The 23,116-nt window shown below is 45.0% G+C and overlaps 2 protein-coding genes across 2 annotated transcripts; one reads left to right on the top strand and one right to left on the bottom strand.

The window, feature by feature from the left end:
- Positions 1-6,997: 6,997 nt before the first annotated feature.
- LOC125544451 (AP-1 complex subunit mu-2) lies at positions 6,998-10,940 on the top strand. The gene is made up of 11 exons (XM_048708153.1): positions 6,998-7,365; positions 7,462-7,611; positions 7,702-7,764; positions 7,883-8,059; positions 8,149-8,252; positions 9,520-9,627; positions 9,708-9,804; positions 9,916-10,013; positions 10,099-10,240; positions 10,329-10,451; positions 10,556-10,940. The coding sequence occupies exons 1-11, from the start codon at positions 7,237-7,239 to the stop codon at positions 10,652-10,654; spliced, it is 1,290 nt and encodes a 429-aa protein (XP_048564110.1). The 5' UTR covers positions 6,998-7,236; the 3' UTR covers positions 10,655-10,940.
- Positions 10,941-12,154: 1,214 nt separating this feature from the next.
- Positions 12,155-13,219, bottom strand: LOC125548511. The gene is made up of 2 exons (XM_048712096.1): positions 12,937-13,219; positions 12,155-12,831 (listed from the first exon to the last, which is right to left on the bottom strand). The coding sequence occupies exons 1-2, from the start codon at positions 13,099-13,101 to the stop codon at positions 12,406-12,408; spliced, it is 591 nt and encodes a 196-aa protein (XP_048568053.1). The 5' UTR covers positions 13,102-13,219; the 3' UTR covers positions 12,155-12,405.
- Between the last annotated feature and the right edge of the window lie 9,897 nt (positions 13,220-23,116).

Here is a 23,116-nt window from a genome sequence, read left to right as displayed (position 1 = left end):
CATATTTGTGAGGTGAATTTTAATGTAAACTATGCAATAATTTATTTATATTATCTAGGACAAAAATACTTGACAGACTTTTGTGCTATGTCTAATTGCAGGTCTATGGGACATTTGTACAATCCACATATGAAGAAAAGGGGAAAAAGATAAGTTTAGGTGTTGTTCAAAAAGTCCTCTCACGTCTCTTTTGGGTCAAGAGAAAATAGAATCAAAGTCTCACACGTTCTGGACTCAGATTCGGACTACATAAACATACCTGAGTCAAAATGTCAAGATCTCTTACATCCGGTCTTCAAATTGGGTGGTTCTTTTTTTGTTGCAAAGTTTATTTCGTGCACTTTCCAACCCAATTGGATTCACCTTCAAATTCGTCTGGGGCGTTGAGATGTTGACGAAACAATCTGACGCTGCAGCAAAATCCGAGTCAAACTACAAGTCCAAAGGTGTTGCATCACCTCTACTTGGGCCCATGAGTCTTGTACGACCTAGGATTAGTTTTAGGCTGCCTTGGGATGTCCTCCCACCTCCTTGGCCGCCACCCCTGGCTCCTATATAAGTAGATCAATCTAGTAGGTTTTTCTTTGGGATATGTTTAGTTAAAAGTTAGCCATTACAACTTCGTGTACTTCGTTTGTGTCCAACGATCATACCAAGACCACTTTCGGATCCCCACATTTATCAAACTTCATCTATATTCGCAATATTCAGATTGTTTTTATCATATTCTTACTTGTTCTTCGTTTGCGTGCAGAAATCGACCTTCGTGGTCAGGCTGAACGTGCTTCCAGCATCATCAGTAACCTCAGGAGATTGGTCTAGCGATTGCTAGGTTGCAACGTCCTACATGTTTGTAGTCAAATCGTCGAAGTTGACTCCACCAAATCGATAGCTATCATCTCATCGAAAGATAGGGACACCCTCGCCTTTAACAGTGCCAGTGCGGGATTCGGCAGTCTGGGAGAACTCAAGATTCAAAATTCGTTTGGAGGGGAGATCTCACACTCTCGGCTGTCTGTGGCGCCCTCTAGCATTGTCACCAATATGGTTACTGCCATAGCTGTTGTTGTTGCTAGCCCCTCCGCCATGAGATCCCTCCTTGGCAGTGTTCTTTCTTCCCAGCAAAGCTCACAACCATTCTCCCCACTATGACTATGAATCAACCAGTGGACCACAAACACCACCCTCATGTACCAGCCTACCACACTCAAAGTAGAAGTGTGGTATATTTCGTAGTAAAAATCAAACCTAAGTACCCACTTTATCCTGCCGTGAAGATTTGAGATAGAAACCCCTAATGAGTGGCTCGTAGACTTAAATTTTTGCACGAACTCTAAGGTGTTTTCCCCTGGCTACACCATCCTTGTCCGTGTCCACTTTCACAACCTCTCCGAGCCAATTACCCAGAGCTTTGCCAAGCGTATCGAGCCTCTTATCCAGTGGCAAATCAGTTACTCAAACCCAAATCTCAACCTTGTCAAAAATATCTCAAAGGGCATTGTATTACCCTCATAGTCCTTTAGGATCATCAAGTTGAAATCATATTGCTCGTTGTTCATCGCATGCTTCCAATCTCCTTCACTTCCAAAGTGCACCAAGAAAATATTTGTGCCAAGATATTTGAATTGCGCCTCCCTGTGAACAACCCAAGCACACTGCATGGTGGTCTCCATTACATGAATGTTAAGTGGTCATGATGAGTGTGACGCCCCCGATTTAATCGTACACTAATCATACACGCAAACGTGTACGATCAAGATCAGGGTCTCACGGGAAGATATCACAACACAACTCTACAAATAAAATAAGTCATACAAGCATCATATTACAAGCCAGGGGCCTCGAAGGCTCGAATACAAGAGCTCGATCATAGACGAGTCAGCGGAAGCAACAATATCTGAGTACAGACATAAGTTAAACAAGTTTGCCTTAAGAAGGCTAGCACAAACTGGGATACAGATCGAAAGAGGCGCAGGCCTCCTGCCTGGGATCCTCCTAACTACTCCTGGTCGTCGTCAGCGGGCATCACGTAGTAGTAGGCACCTCCGGTGTAGTAGGAGTCGTCGTCGAAGGTGGCGTCTGGCTCCTGGGCTCCAACATCTGGTTGCGACAACCAGGTAGAAGGGATAGGGGGAAAAGAGGGAGAAAGCAACCGTGAGTACTCATCCAAAGTACTCGCAAGCAAGGAGCTATACTACATATGTATGCATTGGTATCAAATGGAATAAGGGTATCATATGTGGACTGAACTGCAGAAAGCCGGAATAAGGGGGGGATAGCTAGTCCTTTCGAAGACTACGCTTCTGGCAGCCTCCGTCTTGCAGCATGTAGAAGAGAGTAGACTGAAGTCCTCCAAGTAGCATCGTATAGCATAATCCTAACCGATGATCCTCCCCTCGTCGCCCTGTGAGAGAGCGATCACCGGTTGTATCTGGCACTTGGAAGGGTGTGTTTTATTAAGTATCCGGTTCTAGTTGTCATAAGGTCAAGGTACAACTCCAAGTCGTCCTGTTACCGAAGATCACGGCTATTCGAATAGATTAACTTCCCTGCAGGGGTGCACCACATTCCCCAACACGCTTGACCCCATTTGGCTGGACACACTTTCCTGGGGCATGCCCGGCCGCGGAAGATCAACACGTCGCAGCCCCACCTAGGCACAACAGAGAGGTCAGCACGCCGGTCTAAACCTAAGCGCACAGGGGTCTGGGCCCATCGCCCATAGCACACCTGCACGTTGCGAACGCGGCCGGAAGCAGATCTAGCCCCCTTAATACAAGCGCGAGCTTACGATCCAATGCGGCGCGCGCCACTCAGTCGCTGACGTCACGAAGGCTTCGGCTGATACCACGACACCGGGATACCCATAACTACTCCCGCGTAGGTGGTTAGTGCGTATAGACCAAATGGCCAGACTCAGATCAAAAACCCAGATCTCGTTAAGTGTGTTAAGTATCCGCGAACGCCGACCAGGGCCAGGCCCACCTCTCTCCTAGGTGGTCTCAACCTGCCCTGTCGCTCCGCCTCAAAGTAACAGTCGGGGGCCGTCGGGAACCCAGGCCCACCTCTACCGGGATGGAGCCACCTGCCCCTTCAGCCCCCATCTCCGAACAGTATCACAGGTAAGGTAACTGTGTAAAGTATATTGTATATGCCCATGATCACCTCCCGAAGTGATCACGGCCCAGTAGTATAGCATGGCAGACGGACAAGAGTGTAAGGCCACTGATGGAACACTAGCATCCTATACTAAGCAGTAGGATAGCAGGTAATGGTATCAACAGTAGTAGCAAGGATAGGCTATGCATCAGGATAGGAATAATGAAAAGCAGTAACATACTACACTACTCTAATGCAAGCAGTATAGAGAAGAGTAGGCGATATCTGGTGATCAAGGGGGGGGGCTTGCCTGGTTGCTCAGACAAGGAGGGGTCGTCAACACCGTAGTCGATCGGGGTACCAGCAGCAGCGTCAGTCTCGTAGTCTACCGGAAAGATGTAACGGAGGGGGAACAAAATAAATAATAGAGCAATCAAATGTAACACAAAGCAAGACGCGACAATACGTTGTGCTAGGGGTGACCTAACATAGGGATAGACGATACCGGCGAAGGGGGGAAACATCCGGGAAAGTATTCCCAGTGTTTCACGTTTTCGGATAGATGAACCGAAGGGGGAAAGTTACGTGTTTGCTATGCTAGGAATGCGTGGCGGACGAACGGGCTGCGTATCCAAAATCGTCTCGTCGTTCTGAGCAACTTTCATGTATAAAGTTTTTCCATCCGAGCTACGGTTTATTTTATATTAATTATAAAAGGTTTAATTCATTTTCTAAAATTATCAGATTAATTTAATTCGAAATAAATGTGAATTGCTAGGTGCACCCAGCTCTGGGTACACATAAGTGTACCAGAGGGGCTGCCATGTGGGTCCAAGGGGTCCCAGTTGACCAGTCAAACTTTGACTGGTCAACAGGGGGTGGGGCCCCCTTGTCATACACCGTTTTACTAACCTAACAGATTAAAAGACTAATTAGGTTATTAGGTTAACTAACACAGGTTAATTAAGTTAATTAGCTAACTAAACAGGATTAATTAAGTTAATTATTTAGATAATTAATTAATTTTATTATTATTATTATTATTTTATTTTGCTCAGGGCGTGGGCCCCGTTCGTCATAGGGCCAAAGGCCAAAGCGGGCGCCGGTGCTAGCAGGTTACAGGCGCAGGGGCGCTGCGGGTGTGCGGGTGCTTTGCCCGGGAGGGCGCTGTGGAGCGGCTGGCGGGACCGAGTGCCGGCGCTCCGGCGTGGAGCTCCGGCGGGCCGCCACCGGGCGGAGCAGCAGGGAAGTAGTGCAGCGGCGCGCCGAGGGGCTGGAGGAGCACAACCACTGCAGCAGCAGCGATCGCGAGCTCCGACAAGGGAGCGGAGGGTCGTGGTGGAGGGCGCGCGGCGAGCACGGCCGCGAGCGGCAGCACGGCGAGACGGGGTGAGCGCGGGCGGTGCACATGCGCGATGGACGGCTAACGGCCGCGCGACGCGGGCGCGAACGGCGCAAGGCCGATGTCGGGCGCGTCCACACGGTGAGGCAGGGGGCGCGAGCACGGCGCTGGGTGCGCACGGGGAGGGGGCCCCGGAGGCGGTGACCGCGGCCGCGAGCGAGGCACGTGCGCGGTGAGGGGGGTCAACGACGGGAGAGAGGGAGTGAGGAGGGGAGGCGGCGGCTCACAGGGGTGCTGCAGGGGTTCGGGCAGCGGGGGAACGAGGAGGTGGACGGGGACGACGCGCGTAGACGGGGAAATCCGGCGGCGTCCGGGACGGCTTCGGGCGACGGAGTCGGGGTCGAGGCGGCGATGGCGGGGCGGCGCCAGGAGGAAGCAGAGGCGCTAGGAGGTCGGTCGGGGAGGAGGGTTGAGGAGGCGGTGTGGGGAGGCGACGAGGAGGCGCCGGCGGAGATGGGCGGCGCCTGCCGACGACGGGGCGCAGGGATGAGGCGGCGGTGTCGGGGCGCCGTTTCCCCCGATCCAGATCGGGGGGAGCGAGTGGGGGCGAGGGGAATGGGGAGTGGGGGGTTACGGGTTAGGGTTTCCCCCTCATGAGGATAAGGCAGGGGCGGTTCGGCCGACTGGGCCAGGTGGGCCGGCCTGGTCGGTGAGCTGGGCCGTCTGGCCCAGTTGGCCAGGGGGCTTTTTTTTTCTTTTAGTTTTGTTTTATTTTTACTTTTTCTTTTCTGCTTTCTTTTATTTATTTAATAATTTATAGTTTTACAAAAAGTAAAACCCATACCTAAAATAGAGTTATAATTCCAACTACTTTCACAGAAAGTTTTACCCCTGATCAAAATAGTTTAGTATTTCATAACATTCAGAGACATTTATTCAATAGTTTTACCAATTGTTTTAATCATTTAAGTGCATTTAAACCTTTTATAAAATTGTGGTTTCTCCACAATAATTACCTATGCATTATTTGGCAATACCCCAACATTTTAGTTTTAATATTTGAAAACCTTTACCGTTTGACTTTATTTTAAGTTTGAATTTCGAATCGATTTTGGACTAACACGAGATTAACAACAGTAACTGTGATGATGTGGCATCATTAACGTGGGATTACTGTAGCCTAATTATCCGGGCGTCACAATGAGCACTTTGCCACCCGTTGACCATCTAGAATTCTTGGGAAACACCGGTTCTAGTTCCACAAAGATGAAGCCCTATGCTTTCTTGTCCATCAACACCATACTTCCTAGCCTCGCCGAAAGACTAGTAGCAGGATCCAATGTTTTGCTCTCTATCGAAGATTTTGACGATTCCCGACTAGCTGATCCACCGACGTGCGTGCCGTCGGTGTAGTCATCTTCTTTTGGCTTGTTGCCGCTGTCTTTCCATCAGTCTTCCCGCTATAGCTCTGCCCTTGACGAGATACAGACCCTTTGATCCGTGCCCAAGGTAGTATTGTCGCCACCCTAGATACCACCACAATCTCACCACCCTCGTCAATAAAACCCTAACCCTATCTCCAGGTTTGCCTAGTGGTCGCTTCCTGGCTCCTGTTGCCCAAACTTGGTGGACCCTTTTCTTCCAATGGGCTTAATCTGCAAGTTACGACAAGCGCCCTCCTCCTGGTTGAAGAAGCATGGAATCACCCCATATATCTAACCATACAATGATAGTACAACTTCGAAATGTGGTTGTCCACACTCTATTTTTCTCAAGAAAAGAAACGTTGTAGTCCAATTGGGTGGATATCAGATGATACCACCTATTACATGCTCCCATGCTACAAGTTTTAAAAAGTCACATTTAGATCTTTCAAAAAAATCTGAAAAAATTATGGATGCTCACAAGACATATGTCTATAACCTCTAAAAAAATTAGATCAAAATTCCAAATGTACATTGAGAAACAAAAAAGACAAATCTGTATGTGAATAGTGTCATTTCTGACATTGTTCATGTTTTGTTTTCTTTTGCCACTATTCATTCAAGATTTGTCTTTTTTGTTTCTCAATAGGTATTTCGAATTTGGATCAGATATTTTTAGGGGTTGTAGACATTTGTCTTGTGAACAACCATATTTTTTTCAAACATCTAAATGTGATTTTTGAAAAATGGTATCATGTAACATATAAAGGGTGGTATCTTAGCTAGCGCGGTTACTTGTAGGGGTTTGTTTTGTGTGCCCTCAATTTGACTTATTTGGTCCTTATTGCACTCTCTTTGCTTTTCTTTTGAACCTGTGAACCTTAAATCTTGTTGTGGTTGCATGCTTGGTGTGGTTATTTTATTTAATACTCCATCCGTCCAGAAATACTTGTCGGAGAAATGAATATATCTAGACATATTTTAATTTTAGATACATTCATTTTTATCTATTTCTTTGACAAGTATTTTCGGACGGACAGAGTATTAATAAAAAAACGGGGGAAACTCTCCAACGTCGTGCGCTGTCCAAAAAAGAGGCAACTGATACAGAACCATACCGGCCGAGACAGGCAGCGTACTGTGGAACAGAGGAAAACCAACCGGACCCTGCCCGGCTCGGCTGCCCTCCCCCTCGTCACCCCCTCCATTTCCGACTCCCCACGTTCCCCGCACCCCGACCCCGATCCGCGCCAACTCACCGCCGGGATCCGGCGAGCCCCTCTCGCCCGGCCGCGGCTACCGCCCCACATGTCCGTCGGCAGGACGATCTAGATCCGGCGAGCGACTGAGATCCCACCGCGCTTAGCGCCGATGGCCGGCGCGGTGTCGGCGCTGTTCCTGCTGGACATCAAGGGCCGCGTCCTCGTCTGGCGCGACTTCCGCGGCGACGTCACCGCCGTCCAGGCCGAGCGCTTCTTCACCAAGCTCCTCGACAAGGAGGTAGCAACCTACCCCCCCTCGCAATCCTCAACGCCTCTATTGCAGTGCTATTAGGATCCTTGCCGCGGCTTCGCACTAAGTTGTTGTGATCGACAGGGCGATGCGGAGGCGTACTCGCCGGTGGTCTACGACGACGCGGGCGTCACCTACATGTTTATACAGCATAACAATATTTTCCTCCTCACCGCCTCCCGCCAAAACTGCAACGCCGCTAGCATCCTCCTATTCCTCCACCGCGTCGTCGATGTATAAATGCCCGCCTCATATTCGCAAGCGGCACATTGGGAATTTGAGCGTCTAATATGTTCACGTGCTTTGTACGCCCTGTGTGTGTAGGTGTTCAATCACTATTTCGAGGAATTGGAGGAGGAATCACTCAGAGATAACTTTGTCGTCGTGGTATGTAACTGTTTGTGATAGGAATTGGGGTTGGGGGGCATGACGCGCCAGTTGTTTTCAAGTTTGCTGGTAATTGTTGTGCTTTGACACATGATCTTTCTGTATCTTCTATATGTAGTATGAGTTGCTTGATGAGATGATGGATTTTGGGTATCCACAATACACCGAGGCAAAGATTTTAAGCGAGTTCATCAAGACAGATGCATACAAGATGGAGGTCTCACAGAGGCCACCGATGGCTGTGACAAATGCTGTCTCATGGAGGAGTGAGGGGATTCGGTACAAAAAGAACGAAGTAGGTTGATTTATCTTTGCTCACTCTTTTTATGTGGTCGGAAAGGCTTTGGTTGTACTTGACGAAGTACCGAATCCCTGCTTTTCCAGGTGTTCTTGGATGTAGTGGAGAGTGTTAACATTCTTGTTAATAGCAATGGGCAGATTGTGAGATCAGATGTTGTTGGGGCACTGAAAATGCGAACATATTTGAGGTGAGTTTGCAATATCATTTGTGGCAATTAGCAGTATGATAGTCTGAAATGTTTGTGTTGACTAATTCAATATAGATCACTTTGCTAAAGAGTAAAGATCGTTTACATTGTCTCATAGATAAATGAAGCACTCAGGACCTATTTCCGTGCCCTTTTAGAATTCTATTTATCATACAGTTGAACAATTAGTGATGACCTAAGTGAAGTAAGTGCATGTTCTTTTGCACACTATTGCAGATTTGTTGCTTGACATTGGGCCATAGGGTGTTCTGCGCAAATATCATTATTATATTGGCAGCATATGCTACACATGTGCTTTTCATGCTCACGTAGGAATGCATGTCTTAGTTAAAACTTAAGATTAAACTTCAGGAACGAGTTTTCAGAAACCTAACGATAAGCTTCGTGGTTCCTTCCTGTGTACTGATTTGCAACAATGCTGTACACAACTGTGCTGTTGGCCTTGATACCTTGTAGTTTACCTGAATTAAATGTTATCCTTTTCATTGGTTTCTACCATAATGACCACAAAACAAGTTATGGTGGAGGCATTGAGCTGTGAGTGGTGACCATTAAACAGGTTAATACCGAAAGTTACTAAGTAATCATTATCAAAGAAGAAAGCTGGAAGCCTGGAAGATGTTCTAGCGATATTGGTCTTGAAATCCCCTACTTTACCTAAACTTTGCCTTTTCACTGTGGACCTTGCAGTTAGGAGTTGGTATCTATTGGTTTGTAATCACAAAGCAAGTTATGGTGGACATGCTATATCCTGATAATCACAAGTCAAGTTAATACCAAAAGTTACTAAATAATCACTATCAGTAATGAAATTTTGAAATGTGCCAAATTTGGTACCGAGAGAAGAGTATGCTGTGCTGGTACATGTCAGGTTGATATTTTCTGTACTCATCATGCATCATATATAATCCGTCTTGTATCATACAAAGAGGTCCTTCGACCATAAAACAAAAAGAAATTTAAGGCAGCACAAATCATTTACACTCTGAACATTGATATTGCTTCACATTGCCAATTCAAACCTCGATTCTTTTGAAATGTGAAGCATAACTGGAATATCAAGCTCATTGTGAAATTGGTATATCAGAAATGACAGTGCTTTATAGATTGCTAGACTTTGTTGTTTCCTATTTATTTTCCTGATGACAAGCTTTTGTACCATCTAAATATATTTGTTATCTATGTTAGTATGTTTCCTTGTATTCAGATACACATCCATGACCCCACTAATACTGATTTGAAACAGTGGAATGCCCGAGTGCAAACTCGGGTTGAATGACAAGGTTCTTTTGGAGGCTCAGGGGCGAGCAACTAAAGGGAAGGCAATAGATCTTGATGATATCAAATTTCATCAGTAAGCAATAGTATCTCCTTTTCCCCATCAAGTCTATTACACCAGAACTTCTGCATGACCATTCTCTATTTTGCTACAAGGTGTGTGCGATTGGCCAGATTTGAGAATGACAGGACGATATCATTCATCCCTCCAGATGGATCTTTTGATCTGATGACATACAGGCTGAACACTCAGGTTTTTCTTCCTGATTGTGCTTTAGAACTACAAGAGACTTCATATATACTTGAAGTTCATTGTTTTTCTTGTCTCATTTTCATGTGCCTGCGCACCTTTTATGCCATTCAGGTGAAACCTCTTATCTGGGTGGAAGCCCAGGTTGAAAAACATTCAAGAAGCCGGATAGAATTGATGATTAAGGCAAGAAGTCAGTTTAAGGAAAGAAGGTGCTGCGTCCGTAACAAAAATTGGCTTGCTTGTGTTACACTGGTGCCTTTTGAAAGTCATGTTTTTTTCCCTCTTCATTTGCAGCACAGCAACAAATGTTGAAATTGAAGTTCCTGTTCCTTCAGATGCCACAAACCCAAATATAAGAACTTCAATGGGTTCTGCTGCATATGCACCTGAGAGAGATGCAATGGTCTGGAAAGTAAAATCATTTCCTGGTGGCAAAGTGAGTATGGCCGATTTCAAGTGAATCCATTGGCTCCTGTGTTGCTAGTCGAAGTGTGCTAATGTCATGAACTTGCTTGCTCTCTTAGGAGTACATGTGCAGAGCGGAGTTTAGTCTACCAAGTATAAGTGCGGAAGAAGCAGTCCCTGAAAAGAAGGCACCGATACGAGTGAAATTTGAAATACCATATTTCACTGTATCGGGTATTCAGGTGACGAGACTAGCTTTGTTACAAGTTTGTTATATCATCACAGGTACTATTGTATGTTTTTCTCTGGCACCTCGAGTAAAAAGTATGCACAATGTGTTTTACAGGTTCGCTATCTAAAGATCATTGAAAAGAGTGGGTACCAGGCGCTTCCGTGGGTTAGATACATTACCATGGCAGGTGAATACGAACTGAGACTTATATGAGTTTCCTGTGGTGTGGCTACTAGAAAAGGAAGACACCAATGAAGCTGTGAGGCTTTTGGAATACATAGTTCTTGCTCGCTACAGCGTATAGATGAATTGGGAAATGAACATGGAAGTCATCTCCCAAAAAGCTGTAGCGCGCAAGGTTTTTTTTGTGGCTTGTCACTGTAATTTACACATCAAGTACAGTTTTGAGAAAGAAGAACACTGCCTTTTTCCTTTGGACGAGTTAACTTGTATCATAATTGATTTATTGTTATTATTTTTGGTGGCAAATTTGTTTTTATTTCCTTTTGTGCCACAGTGAAATATAGAGCTGATTTGTGACAAATGAGCACTTGTCATACATGAATATTGCTTTTGAAGTTTGGGTTGAAACTATTCGAGGCATTTCTATAGTCTATAGAATGGTGGACGGAGAAAATAAAACAAAAAGCAGCTGGTGGCTGTTGTGTGGAGCTCAACGCGATCCTCCATGCGGCTAATGAGACCTTGGCATGATCGCCTCCTCGTGGATGCTGGTGCTGCCTTTCGGTGCGCTACTTCCGCCTGGTTGGTGTGTGCGGGATAGGCAGACTGCCCGCCGCTGAAACCTCATCCTCACTTGCATGTTAACTGTTTAGACATCCAATCGTGCAGATGCTGTGCTGTGCTGGCTCGCACCTGTAAATTCTGCAAAGCCGTCTCCGGGAGATAAATATGCGGGACTGCAACGAGAGATCCTGCTCGAACCCGGCCCCAACCCAACGCAGGTGCATGAAATTCTTCACAAGAGAGCAAGGGCAAGATGGCATGACCCGGGCTCTTCGTCTTCTCCCTGGCGTGCCAGACCACGGAGATTTGGAAGCGCTGCGAGTCCTCCCCTCAGAGCATCTCCAACGGCCGCATAAAAATCTCGTGCCCAATAAAAATTATAGCGCGGCACTGTAGCATTTTTAGTGCGTCGGAACCAATATTGCTTTAGCAGACGCCTAAAGACGCACGCCTAAAAAGTAGACAGTGCAAATTGTGAAGCGCGCCCAATCTGGAACCCAAAATATACTGCGCGCGATAGCGTTTTTCAGCTCGCGCCCAAAACTTTTTAGCGCTACAACATCTGCTGGAGCTGTTGGGCGCCAAAAAAAAACGAATTTTTAGTGCGCGGAGCTCTTTTTAGGCGTCTGTTGGAGTCGCTCTTTCATCGAGGAGATTTGGAAAGCGCAAGTTGTTTTGCCTCTCTGGCTCATCCTTCATCCGACAAGTTATACCCTCCATCCGGAATTACTTGTCGCAGAAATGGACGTATCTAGACATATTTTTAGTTTTAGATACATTCATTTCTATTTATTTATGCGATAAGTAATTTTGGACAGAGGGAGTACAACGCGAAGGCTGGTGTTGCGTGGTTGGTTGGGCCTCATGAGTATACTTGCAATCTGTACGTAACCGAGTCAGAGACTATTGCAAATGCTGCATCTTTTCAAGGGGGAATTTGATCATGTATAAGCTGAACGAAAAAAAGAAGATCCATTCCGACAAACATAACTTGTTCTGAGTACAGAATAGACCGGCGTCAACTAAAGACATTTTTTCTCTATCCACAGGTTATCTATGAAACGCAATACCCATCCTAGATGACAAATCTACACACTACACTAAAATACACGTAATACGGAAAATAATAAAACTACCACATGCCAAAATCTGAATGGTATCCAAGAAACGTCAGGTGCACAGAACCGGAAGCTGGCCTGCATCGTCGGATCCACCGCTCAGGGCTGCCTGATGGCGGTAGCCAGGTCGAGGCAGTTGCTGACGAGGCGCGTGATGTGGCGCTGCGCGCCGCGTATCGGCGACTTGAGCCCCGGGCGCTCGCCGAAGATGTCCCGGCAGTCGGTGGAGTAGGTGCTGGCCGCAGACAGCTCCGACATGAGGTCGTCGCGGCTGCCCCCCTTCTTGAGCGTCGCCCGCGACTTCCCCAGTGCGTCCGTCAGCGACGCGTAGCTGTCCCTGCACGACTGCAGCGACGACATCATCGGGATGGTGTTGCCCAGGCCTGCCCTCATCGCCTCGTCCAGCCGCATCTCCGCCATCGCCGACTTGGCCGCCGTCACCCGCAGGGCCGTGTCCAGGAGCTGCTGCGGGGTCGTCACCCCGGGCAGCGTCGCCAGCGTGCTACACAGCGTCCTGTAGTGCACCTGCACGCACGCACAAATGGCAGACACGCGAACGTATTCGTAAGGATGTTTGATCTGCAGAGCACGCACGTTGTAGATTCGTTCACTGTATGTATATGTATGTACCTCGTGACATATGCCGAAGCATTCTTCGCACCTCTGGATGCCGATCAGGCGACGGCCATTGTCGCCGAAGGGGAGGAAGATAGGGTGGATAGCACGGGCATCGATGGAGCTCGAGGACGCCGCCAAGACGGCGGCAAAGATCAGCGCGAGGAGGCGTAGTAACATTGGTGGGTGTTGGAAGGAGAGGAGCAGGGTGTACGTGGGCTAAAGAGGAGAGACGAGGACTGGAGAGGCTATAAAAGAAGATCCTGTTCGCGCTTGGGAAGAAAGCGGTTAACTAGTTGTGGTAGAGAGCACAGGACTGCACTGCGAGTGAAAGTTAGCCGTAAATTTCTGCGGGGTTCTGGTTGGCCACCCTTGGTTGTAGCTTCTTCCGCCCTTAATATTGACTCGAGTTTCTTCTGTTCGTGTGACAGTCAGGTGATAGCCTTGTGAAAGGCACTAGTGATAAAGTTGAAAAAAGAACTCGTTGCACAAGCAAAGCTTGAAAATGTCGAAATCACTAATTAAGAAGTAATCGTTGCAAAGAACACTCCACTTTTCCAGGTTGCGACAAGTGGCGCACATGCAGCGCGCCACTTGTCGCAATCTGGGATTTCCCTTTTTTTCGTAGATCCGTTTATTCAAAACGTTTTATCTTTTAAACCATGTGTCCAAATCTCGAACCTTATTGGATTCCTCGCGTCGAGATCTTCAAAACTAGATCCGATGTTGATAGGTTTTGACGTTTTTTTTATTAAAAAAAACTAAAGAAAAAAATCGGGCGAAAAAACCGAACCAGGAGCACGGTTTTTTTCCTTTTCGAAAGAGGCACGTCCGTGCCTCTCGCGAAATCACACCCGTGCCTCTTGTGGAAGCAAAACCGTGACTCTCGTGGAAGGAAAAAAAACAGAAAACGCGTTTTTTTTCGTTTCCGAGAGGCACGACCGTGACTCTCGCGAAAGCACAACCATGCCTCTCGCGGAAACAAAACTGTGACTCGCGAAAGGAAAAAAACAGAAAACGCGTATTATTTCTGTTGACGCTCAAAAATGGCACGATCATAAAGCAGCATGCCGGGGCGAAAACCTTGCCGGGGTAAAATCTTGCCGGTGTGAAGGCTTGCCGGCGTGGAAAGCTTGCCGGCACAGAAAGATCGCCGGTGTGGAAGCTTGCCGGTGTGAAATCTTGCCGGGGGAGAAACCTTGTCAGGGAGGAACCCTTGCCGGAGTACAAACCTTGCCGGGTAGAAACATTGCCGGTGTGGAAAGCTTACTCGGATGAAAAACTTGCCGGGTTGGAGGCTGTGATAGTCAATCGAACGAGAAGTTGAAGATGGACTCAAAAGGTTATTCAGATGATCTCGGATGAAAAATGATCTACACGGGTTGTCTTCGTCTCATCGAAACGATCGATTTTGATAATCGTTCAAATCCGAGTTCGTATGCAAAAGTTAGAGCAATCGGAGTGCAGCCCTGTCACGAGGCGAGATGCGTGCCCCACCAGACACATGTCTGACGGGTAGCGCGAGGAAATAGCCTGTGTTGCGAGACCGATCTGACCCTCAAGATGATCTCTGATCAAAAAAATCTTCAACATGAAAGTTGTTCGTCTCGTCGAAACGGTCAAGATTGCTTTTGGGCTTGTTTTCATCCGAGATCGTTTACCACCGCAAAAAAGACCCGTAAGGTGCAGCCAGTTTAAACCGAACAGTTTTGGAAAGTTCGGATAAACCAGTCCGAATTTGACTAGGGTTTTGGACGTGAAGTGAATTGATGTAATTTTCTTGTAAGGAAAGTCTAGATAAATTCTTTGCTTGTACGGGAAGTCCAGCCGCCTCTTATATATGTTGGGGGTGACGGCCGATTGAAACAACACACAATCGATTAAATCATCTACCACTTTTTACCTTTACCTTTATCTCTCTCCCTTGTTCTTCTTCTTCTCGTTCTTCGTTCGTTCTTCGTTTGCAGGGCGGCGAACCTCGAGGCCCTAGGGGCGATCAGGTCGACCTAGGGCAGCTCATAGCCGCCGCGCGCCCTGACGGGGTCCCTCCCGGGCGTGTGGGGTTTCGGGTCTACAAAAGCACCCGCCGGATTGTCTTGCGTACCGCACTTCCGGCGGGTCTCCTTCGACGTGAGCTGCGGTGCATCACCCTCGACGTTGGAGGTACACGGTGACGTGTTCGTGTGCGAACACACTTTTTGGCGACTCCGCTGGGGACGAAGCTTTGAACAGTCTCCAGCCTGTTCTTGCTACGAGGAGAGCGTCATCAAGCGGCTGCAATCTACAACGGTAACATGTATCATCAATCTCCTTGCGTAGATGCAAATAGCCATTATGTTGATGTTGCTAGATCTTTCAACGGACATGTGATGTCGGCCAGCCCTAATGAGTAAAGGCCGACTAGTTATTCCATTGGAGAAACTTGGACTTTACAGAATCATGACATGAAACTTATGAATCTGAACTTTCGTGCATCGGCAACATCTTTCAATATGCCGGTGAACAACACGATTTGTTCGAGTGATCAATATAGGACACCTCATGTACAGGAGGGCATCTCAAAGTTTTATCCATCGGCAGCCGACTCGCAATATGCGGGTTCATCCCCAAACATGCCGATGAATGGGGGAATCGGCCATGCTTCTGTTAGCTATTTGGCCCGTTATCCTCAAACATCATATACTACACCTCATCAGATTAATTGTTCAGTGGCGTATGAAACTAAAAATATTCATGACTCGGCTCACCGTCACGGTCATGGCCGAGTGAATGGAGATTCTATAGGAGCATATGTGCCTAATATTGCAGGAGATGAGGTGGATCTGGCTGCATTAAAAATTTTAGCCCAAAATAAGAAGATTAGTGCTATTTGCCTTGTGCAACACGACAAGGGATTGGTTCCTGATTATGAGGCAATAAGAGCTAGGGTTTTGAAAGAAGACTAAGTGTTGCCGGTTGATCAAATTGTCGAGAGAAAATATTCAACAACGATGCACATGCCTTCACCTATCATTGCAGCATGTTATACACCCCCTATACAAGCGCAAAATTTCGGCAACATCAACTCATTGCCGAAAGATCCTAAAAGTATTGGGGGGAAAGCCGATCCAAGCAGGGTTGAGTTTAAAGAAAAATATCTGGCCCAAGTGGACAAGATCAAGCCAAAGCTCACAGGGAATAGAGTCAACGAATTTACTACACCTACCCTTGAGGAATTACCAGCAGAATATCGACAGGCCTACGAAGCACTCAAGAAGAAGCATGGAGAGGGATATTTGCAAGAATATGTCAAGTGCCTTCCTCCATGTAGCAACCATGTTGGCCCTTCTACGCTGTTGAGGCAAGATAAAAAAGAAGCTTTGCAAGCAAACCAGCAAAAAAAGATTCACTCGACTAATATGGTGGATTCGGTTGAAACCCGATTGAGCAACGGGATGTTTAAGGCCGAGTGCGTTGCATCGTGCCAGCCGAGTGCATCGTTCCAGACGAGTGCATCACCAGCTAAAGCCAAGTGCATCAAGCCAACTATTGCCTCGTGTACCAAAATAGAAGATGCAAACTTGGCTGAGCAAAGGAATGACAAACGCAACAAATTGGTTGTGCTCGATTTTTCTGGATGTAAGGGAGCTTACATGCTACCTTATGAGTTTCGTGCTAAAGATATTTATGAGCATCAAGAACACAGTAATATGGCTGAACACAGTTCAGTTAACGATGAACATCAAGACCAAGAAAATGCGACCAAGCAAATTCAACTGACAAAGAGCGTCCGAGTGAAATCCACTCGGGCAATCCGATTGAAATATACTCGGGCAATCTGAGTGATGAGGCACCAGATCCAGAAAAAGAGGAAGAGGCGTTGGAGAATTATTCAGAAGTGGAGCAATGTATTGTTCCAGTGATGCAACCATCTTCTCCTTCCAACGTCTTCACAAAGGTACACCTAGCAGATAGTTTACTCAATTTTCGATTCGGTCAAAATCATATTGTTGATGCACCTATTAGTAAGATTCTAATTAATTTTGAAAGACCAATTGAAATGAGTAATCTATTTGTTAGGAAGGATCTTGTCACTAATCATGATAGTCAACACATGGTATCATTCATAGAGGTTAATAGTGACAACTTATCAAAACCAAAGTTGTTCTTGTCATGACAACTGAACTTTGTATTCATATGGACAACTTTGTTTGTTTCATGCCTGGCTAACATTTAGACTCGTATGAGACGTATATTCTGTAATTATTTTGGTTGCAGAAACATAAAGCCAGGTCCAAAGTCCTTCGAAGCCGATTCAAAAGCATCAGGAAAAGAGGATGAAAATCAATGCATAGCCGAGTCGGATGACGCTATGCCAGCACTGCTCGGTTGTTTTGTTTCAGAGCTAGTATCACAATATCAGTTAATGGACGAAAAGTGTACCTTCAGTTCGGGCATAGTTGATCACATCGTTGGTGCATCGTCGACTAATCCTATTATAATTGATCATGATGTCGAGCCATCAGGACAAGAACAAATGCAATGTTTGTTTGAAGAGAATATCGAAGACAACAACGTGATTCATCAAGCCGCACAATCGAGACAATTGAAGTTTGTTGAGGCACGATCATATGACCAGTCGGATCAGATTGGTTTTGATGGCGATCAAATGTTGACTCGACTATCACAAGCCGATTCACCTAAAGGTCAACATGTACACACCAATGATGATGGGGTCAAGTCTCCGAGTAAGGATATGATTAAAAAGTGCATCAACAACAATCTTGAAGATGGGAATTCCATCAAAGCTACAATGGCGACGTCTAGCACTGGGGGGCAACAAGAAAATTCAAAGACCGATGCACGCACAGTTAAAGAAAGCAAAGGCAATGGTAAGCACAAAGGTAAAAAGCCGAAAGTCACTTTCGTGCAGTTATTAGAAAATATCAGAAGATAAGTGAGGCAAAGAGTGCTTATCGGCCGAGTGAAACAAAAGCATCGAAGTCACCCCTAAGGCATAAATTTGAAGACTTGGATTGGCAAAGGAAGACATTGAGCAAGCAGACTTCATATCCTGCTTTTGGGCTGCCAATGCCAATGTCGTGGATGCCTCCCTACGCTCATGTAAATCCATATCCATCATGGGGCACGTATGATACAAGGGCAAATTATCCATCTTATTTTAGATCATCTCGCCAACATTATGCAGCTCCAAAAAGATCAACATTTGATGAACGATCACACGTCAAAGACCGTTTCAATCATAAGGAATCGGTCCGGAGCTCAAGGAACAAGAAAGAGGTGGTCAAGCAAGTGTACCAGGTCAAGAAAGATGGTCGTAAGTGTGCTACTTCAGATTTGATCTCAAATAATAAAGAGCCAATTAAAGTGTTGACATTGGCTACAAAAGGCAATGAGACGAAGCAACCAATTATTGAGAGTCAAAGTGCCAAATCTGAAGAAAAGAAGTTGAGAGTGCACAAGGTCAAAAGGGAATTTCCATTGGTCAAAACAGAATCACAGCCAAGATGCCCACTCGGCTTATCGTATTGGCAAAAGAGGGAATTACACAAACTTAGTGCACAAGAACTTGAAGAAAGGAACATGGCATGGGTTCCCAAAGGAAGTGCTCAAAATAAGAATTATGTGCATGCCTCCATTACAAGAAGTGCGGCAAAAGTGAAGAAGGAAAAGAGTAAAAACTATGAAGGACCAAGCCGAAGGTTTCAACATCTTTGGTCTACACATTATCCATATTCTTCAACTATGCCGTTAACGCCTATGCCATGGAATTCGTCATCAGGTATGATTGGTAACCCTCAATGGGCTTATTTTAATCCATGGATGCAATATAATTTCTTGCGTCATGAAAGGGTATTACCAAGTCACTATACATTTGATTAGCTACAAGTTTGTTGCTGATCCAAAGGGCCGAAATACTTGATTTGTCATCTTATTTGTTTATTTCGGCTATATGTGCTTTGAATGAAGTTTACATGGTAATGGCCGATGATATTTATCTATCGTCCTAAGGGTATGTCAATGCATGGCCGGTGTAGTATTCTAATATCGTCCTTACTTTGATTGGAGAGCGAGACAAGGTACATGCTCATGAAAATTTATATGTATGCCTATATTATGATTGAATGGAGTTGAGACATTATGACCGATGTCATTGAATATATGCTGCATAGACCAATTCATAGCTGCAGAATTGGTTGGTGGGCTTATACTTTGTTTGGATATGATTTGGCATATGCATCTTTGAGATCTATAAGAGGCCAAATCATAGTTGATTTTGTTACTGAACATCGGATTAGTGTCATGCATAATATTAATATTAGCCTTGTCTCTCTAGTACTATGGAGATTATGTTTTGATGGTTCAATTCATAGCAATGGCCAAAGTGTTGGTGTTGTTTATATATTTCTTTATGGTACTATTTTTTTGAAGCCTCGTGCCGCTTAGAATATTTTTATGCACGATTAATCAAGGCCGAATATGCATTGTTATTCGGATTGACTCTTTTACTTGCTATAGGTGCTATACATATTGAGGCTTTTGGTGATTCGTTGTGAGTAGTGCAACAAATATCCAAGGGTTATCAATGTGTTTTCATGAATCACTTATAGTTTATCTTGGGGTATGCCTAGATGAAGAATTTACCTTGGGTTGCAGTAAAATTGTTCATATATTTAGACATGACAATTGGAGAGAGTTGGCATAGCAAGCATCCGGCTACCATGTCCATCATGTTGTATTGCATTTCTCTCAATAGCCGATGCTTAGTCTCGTCAACATAGGTAAGGCCGAACCGAAGTCCACAGCTTCGGCCACTAATGAAATTTTTATACAGGCGAAAGTAAGGATTGGAGAAAGTTTATTGTTGATTGTCTACAAAATCCTAGCAAAAGGGTGAACAATATGGTTCGGAGGATGACATTGAGATACATATCTATGGAACTTTATCACCGAATTGTTAATGAAGCTGAGAAGGTTTCACCCAAGTTTGCATCAGAAAGTTCACACAAGACATGGCCGATATATACTTATCGTCCTAAGAACATATAAATGGCCGATGGAGTGTTGCCATCGTCCTTAGAACAAACTTGGTACAAGTATTTTTCGGCATGCTAGCTTTACCGAAAAACAGGGGGGCATGTGCTGACGCTCAAAAGTGGCACCATCATAAAGCAGCATGCCAGGGCGAAAACCTTGCCGGGGTAAAATCTTGCCGGTGTGAAAGCTTGCCGGTGTGAAGGCTTGTCGGCATGGAAAGCTTGCCGGCACAGAAAGATCGCCGGTGTGGAAGCTTGCCGGGGGAGAAACCTTGTCAGGGAGGAACCCTTGCCGGAGTACAAACCTTGCCGGGTAGAAACATTGCCGGTGTGGAAAGCTTACTCGGATGGAAAACTTGCCGGGTTGGAGGCTGTGATAGTCAATCGAACGAGAAGTTGAAGATGGGCTCAAAAGGTTATTCAGATGATCTTGGATGGAAAAATGATCTACACGGGTTGTCTTCGTCTCGTCGAAACGATCGATTTTTATATAAAAATCGTTCAAATCCGAGTTCGTATGCAAAAGTTAGAGCAATCGGAGTGCAGCCCTGTCACGAGGCGAGATGCGCGCCCCACCAGACACATGTCTGACGGGTAGCGCAAGGAAATAGCCTGTGTTGCGAGACCGATCTGACCCTCAAGATGATCTCTAATCAAAAAACCTTCAACATGAAAGTTGTTCGTCTCGTCGAAACGGTCAAGATTGCTTTTGGGCTTGTTTTCATCCGAGATCATTTACCACCGCAAAAAAGACCCGCAAGGTGCAGCCAGTTTAAACCGAACATTTTTGGAAAGTTCGGATAAACCGGTCCGAATTTGACTAGGGTTTTGGACGTGAATTGATGTAATTTTCTTGTAAGGAAAGCCTAGATAAATTCTTTGCTTGTACGGGAAGTCGAGCTGGGTGACGGTCGATTGAAACAACACACAATCGATCAAATCATCTACCACTTTTTACCTTTACATTTATCTCTCTCCCTTGTTCTTCTTCTTCTCATTCTTCGTTCGTTCTTCGTTTGCAGGGCGACGAACCTCGAGGCCCTAGGGGCGATCAGGTCGACCTAGGGCAGCCCATAGCCGCCGCGCGCCCTGACGGGGTCCCTCCCGGGCGTGTGGGGTTTCGGGTCTACAAAAGCACCCGCCGGATTGTCTTGCGTACCGCGCTTCCGGCGGGTCTCCTTCGACGTGAGCTGCGGTGCATCACCCTCGGCGTTGGAGGTACACGGTGACGTGTTCGTGTGCCTTTCTGAGAGGCACGGCCGTGACTCTCACGAAAGCACAACCGTGTCTCTCGCGGAAGCAAAACCGTGACTCTCGCGAAAGAAAAAAAAATAGAAAATGCGTTTTGTTTTTCCCTTTCCGAGAGGCACGGCCGTGACTCTCGCGAAAGCACAACCGTGCCTCTCGCGGAAGCAAAACCGTGACTCTCGCGAAAGAAAAAAAAACAGAAAACACGTTTTTTTTTCTTTTCCAAAAGGCACGGCCGTGACTCTCGTTAAAGCACAACCGTGCCTCTTGCGAAAAAAAACCATGAATTCCGCGAAAGGAAGAAAAAAACGTGTTTTTTTCGTGCAAATTTTTTTTTGATCGAAAAGCTAAAGAAGACCGGGAGAAAACCAAAATGTCGAAAAAACCTGAAAAAAACTATTTAAAAAGCCGAAAATAAGCGCAGAAAAATAAAAAAACAAAATCCAAAAAGAGCATTCAAAACGCGACACGTGACGAATAGCTGAAAGCGCGCCAAATGACGCTGATTGTTGCGAGGCTCCCGAAGAAGCGCTCGTTATCCTCAAGCTTAGGGTCGGCCCAAGTAGCACTTTAGGAATCTTCTGGGTACCGGATCGTCCGGGCAGGTCCATCAAGCAGTTTTAGGAATCTTCTACATACCGGATCGGAGAGATTTGTAACCTTCCTAGGAGAGCGGTTTTAGAAACCTCCATCCGCTTTTATTTTTCTTTCATTTTTATTGCATTTTTCTCTTATTTCTTTTCATATTTTCCTGTTTGTTTTTCTGTTTTCGTTTTTTATTTGTTTTATTTTTTCTCACTTTATTTTGTATAAAGAGAGTCAACATTTCTTAATATGTAATGAACATTTTTCAAAAATAGCGTGAATAATGTTTTACATTTTAACGAACAGCACTCTTTAAACATTTGTAGATGTTGTGAACATTTCTTTCAGTGGTTCTGGACATTGTTTTTATATGTCATGAACAATTTGAAAAGTGGCATGAACAAATTATTACATTTTCATGAACAATTCTTTTAAATAGTTACCAACAACTTTTTTACATGTTATGATTGTTTTTTGAAAATTGCGTGAATGTTGTTCTAAATTTTTACGAACATTAAAAAGGTGTAAATGCTACAAGCATTTTTAAAGGCTATGAACACTTGTTACTATGCCATGATTTTTTTTTAAATTGCATCAATGAACACTTGTGGACTTTTTTTTCAATGGCACTACATATTTTCAATCATATATTTTTTAGAAAAATGTCATGATTTTTTTTTCAAATGTGCAGACACTTTTTTGAGCTGTATGAACATTTCTTCAATATACGGAGAACATTGTTTGCAAAATTAAGAAAACTGTATTCCCGGGAGTATGTACTCCATCCTCAATATACCTCATATACGCATTAATTATACCTCTTTATTATTCTCAATATACTTCATTAAATATTCTAAGATACCCCAATACGAGTTTTGTTGAAAAAATATCATCTATGACGTACTTTTTGTAATATACATTTTTCACGTACAAACACATCAGTATATACGTAATAAGCATTTAAAAATATGTAGACTCATATGAATTTTTTTATGAAACTCATTTTGAGTATCTAATAATTACTAATGAAGTATATTAAAAATAATAGAGGTATAAAAGATTCATCTATGTGGTATATGAGGAGTGATGGTACGTACTCCCAAGAGTACACAACCATTTCATATATATATATATATATATATAGTACTTTACTATTTATAGTAATATTTAATTCAATATGATTACCTTCACGTTCTAACTTGATTATTTATTTGACATATGATCTATATATACGCTATTCGTCATTCATGAAGAGAAATAGTTATTCCTCACCCCAGCCAAACCACTTGCACCACACCCAGACCACAAGAAAGAAGCAGCTCGGG

This window comes from Triticum urartu, chromosome 3 (genome assembly GCF_003073215.2).
Source record: "Triticum urartu cultivar G1812 chromosome 3, Tu2.1, whole genome shotgun sequence".
Taxonomy (NCBI): domain Eukaryota; kingdom Viridiplantae; phylum Streptophyta; class Magnoliopsida; order Poales; family Poaceae; genus Triticum; species Triticum urartu.
This window is presented reverse-complemented; position numbering and strand designations above follow the sequence as displayed.

Excerpts from the sequence above, each read along its gene's own strand:
- LOC125548511 (XM_048712096.1), bottom strand. The coding sequence starts at position 13,101 with ATGTTACTACGCCTCCTCGCGCTGATCTTTGCCGCCGTCTTGGCGGCG. Across the intron at positions 12,832-12,936 it reads GCTTCGGCATATGTCACGAG|GTGCACTACAGGACGCTGTG; the intron begins GTACATACATAT and ends GCGTGCGTGCAG.
- LOC125544451 (XM_048708153.1), top strand. The coding sequence starts at position 7,237 with ATGGCCGGCGCGGTGTCGGCGCTGTTCCTGCTGGACATCAAGGGCCGC. Across the intron at positions 9,628-9,707 it reads GATGATATCAAATTTCATCA|GTGTGTGCGATTGGCCAGAT; the intron begins GTAAGCAATAGT and ends TTTTGCTACAAG. Across the intron at positions 10,452-10,555 it reads TCACTGTATCGGGTATTCAG|GTTCGCTATCTAAAGATCAT; the intron begins GTGACGAGACTA and ends TGTGTTTTACAG.